The sequence below is a fragment of the Lottia gigantea genome (genome assembly GCF_000327385.1).
Source record: "Lottia gigantea unplaced genomic scaffold LOTGIsca_1550, whole genome shotgun sequence".
NCBI lineage: Eukaryota > Metazoa > Mollusca > Gastropoda > Lottiidae > Lottia > Lottia gigantea.
Genome location: NW_008707883.1, coordinates 6,711 through 9,384, shown reverse-complemented (window position 1 = coordinate 9,384; position 2,674 = coordinate 6,711). Strand labels below are relative to the sequence as shown.

General features: G+C 39.0%; 1 protein-coding gene across 1 annotated transcript; it reads right to left on the bottom strand.

Annotated features, from left to right (window-relative positions):
- Window positions 1-220: 220 nt before the first annotated feature.
- LOTGIDRAFT_176480 (hypothetical protein) lies at window positions 221-739 on the bottom strand (the record flags this gene model as incomplete). Its single annotated transcript, XM_009050794.1, has 1 exon — window positions 221-739. A coding segment is annotated over one exon (519 nt), but the record flags the coding sequence as incomplete, so codon positions are not given.
- Window positions 740-2,674: the final 1,935 nt, after the last annotated feature.

Sequence of the window (2,674 nt, the reverse complement as noted above, 5' to 3'; positions counted from 1 at the left end):
CAACAGATCTGATAGGGTTATCAGTAATGTTGTTTTTAGCTCCAGTAAAAACATTATCATCAGGTTGTAAACATTGACATTTCCAATCATATAAATTGCATCTTGGACAAAGAACCGAAGTGCAGCTCTTTTTCCCATGGCCCTGTTTATAACATCTGAAGCACTTGAATTCGGGACAATTCGAAACAACATGACCAGGTAAAAGACAGATAAAACACACCTTCTCCTGGTCATTATGACGCACTGAATACGACTGACCATCGAAAACAGTTGCATACGGTAAACTACAGACGGTGGGGGGGAATTCCACCTTTACAAACCTCGTACCATCATACTTCTTTTTACCATCATAGTCCTTAGTTTTTCTGATTATAGGACCACATGAGGTCACACCCCAAGATTTCAATTTGACTTCAATATCCTTGTCGGAAACATAAACAGGGATATGCATGAAAGACACAACTTTTACTCTGGAATCTATCAATTTACAATGAAGACCTTCAGAGCCATGGAGCAAACCATCTCGTGCTATAACACTAGCTAATTTATTATTGACGACGGTAACATCATATGATCCATTACAAGGAACAATAGCAAGAACGCTATCGTCACCAAGTTTATCTTCAACTAATTTTATAACGTCAGCAGCAAGCAGTTTTACATTGTCAGAAAGTATAACCTTTACCGTATTGTCTTTAATTAATAGGTTTGTTGTGGCAGACGACACACCGGACGCCATGTCGGATTTACTGGCTAAACACCAGCCGGGCCAAAGGCCCCAAAAATGTTAAATCAGTCCACTTATAAACAAATTTCAAATCGAACAATGTCACAAAAGTGTTTGTTAATTACTTACAGTAATCATTTACAAAAAAATATCCACACAAAACTCGATGTTAGGCGATTAATCAGAGCAATACCATTTCACGTCTTACTCCTATTTTCATCAAACCGGAAGTCATTAACTCCTGTCGTCAGGAAACAAGGAGAAAGAAACGAATGGAAATAACGCTGCCAGATACACACGGACGTGAAAGAAAAGTTGGGCTTGTCCGGGAATTGAACCCGGGACCTCTCGCACCCTAAGCGAGAATCATACCTCTAGACCAACAAGCCGGACGAGAGTTCAAAAACATTTCCCGAAACAAAAGATAACGGTGATACTGAGAGAAAGGAAATGAGTCAAAATGGAAAAAAAAACTTTCAGGGCTTGTCCGGGATTCGAACCCGGGACCTCTCGCACCCAAAGCGAGAATCATACCCCTAGACCAACAAGCCGCCGTTAAGTAAACGAGGAAGCCATTCGGTTTTTAACATTTCGGATTAGAATCGATCGCAAAAGCCACTGCGCTTTCCACTTGACATGCTTGATTGGATGCGAAAACCAGCCTTTTCCTTCAAGTTGACGTCAGCCGACAGTTGATTGAGAAGAGAAACTGATCAAACAAGCTTTAATGTTCCTTTCGTCACAACGATATCTCGGTTGAAAGCCAATCTCCAAGCCAGTCAGTTTGATCGCCGCCGTCGCCTATACCACACATGTACATCTGCCAACACAGACTTTTCGCGGGCGATTCTCAGCCGTGCACGTTCCCGCCAACGCACGAAAAAATGGAAGCCATTTCGATGTTGGGTCGTGGATGAAAATAGGGCTTGTCCGGGAATCGAACCCGGGACCTCTCGCACCCGAAGCGAGAATCATACCGCTAGACCAACAAGCCAGCACTGTGTCGGCAGAAAATTAGCTACATCGTTCTGGCCGGTGTACAGCATTAAAAACGAGTTAACTCCTGTCGTCAGGAAACAAGGAGAAAGAAACGAATGGAAATAACGCTGCCAGATACACACGGACGTGAAAGAAAAGTTGGGCTTGTCCGGGAATTGAACCCGGGACCTCTCGCACCCTAAGCGAGAATCTTTTTTTATCTTGTAAAATGTTTATTAACAAAACATAAAAGCTAAATTACATTACATTAAAACTAAAATATCACAGTTTAAATCTACATTACATCCTTGACATTTCATTCAAAATTTATTGAGATTTTTTCTGAATTAATAACAACATATGGATTAGCCATAAACATTAATGTAAACTTGTGGCCTATTCCCTTCGATTTTATATCTTGATGAATATATGTTATATGGCTATTTAACAATGATTTATATAAATGTATTAAGCTAATTTTCGTATTATTTCTATTATACAATGCTCTTCGTCTTATAATTGACAGCCTTGCAATAGAGAACATGAGTACTATGAAAATATTGTTGACATCTTTTGTGACTGGATAACCAAATATTAGCCAAAAATTGAACTGATCCACAGAATATCCAGTGTTTTGTAAAAAGTATTGAAGAGATTTAGACAAAAATCTAAGTAAAGGTTGCACAGATTTGCAATGAATTAGTAAGTGCTCAATGGTTTCTGATAGGTTTTGCTCACACAATCGACAGGATGGATCATCGAGAATGTTAATAACAAAAAGTCTATAGTTTGTCCATATTATATTGTTGACTATTTTGTAATCATTATCAATTTGATCACTGCTCTTAAGTTTACAAAATACAGATGACCACACTTTTGTCCATTCTATGGCATAACCTTTGCTTTCCCAGAAAGATACACACGATGGTTCTCTAAACACCTTATCTCTAAGAAGCTTATAAATGACAC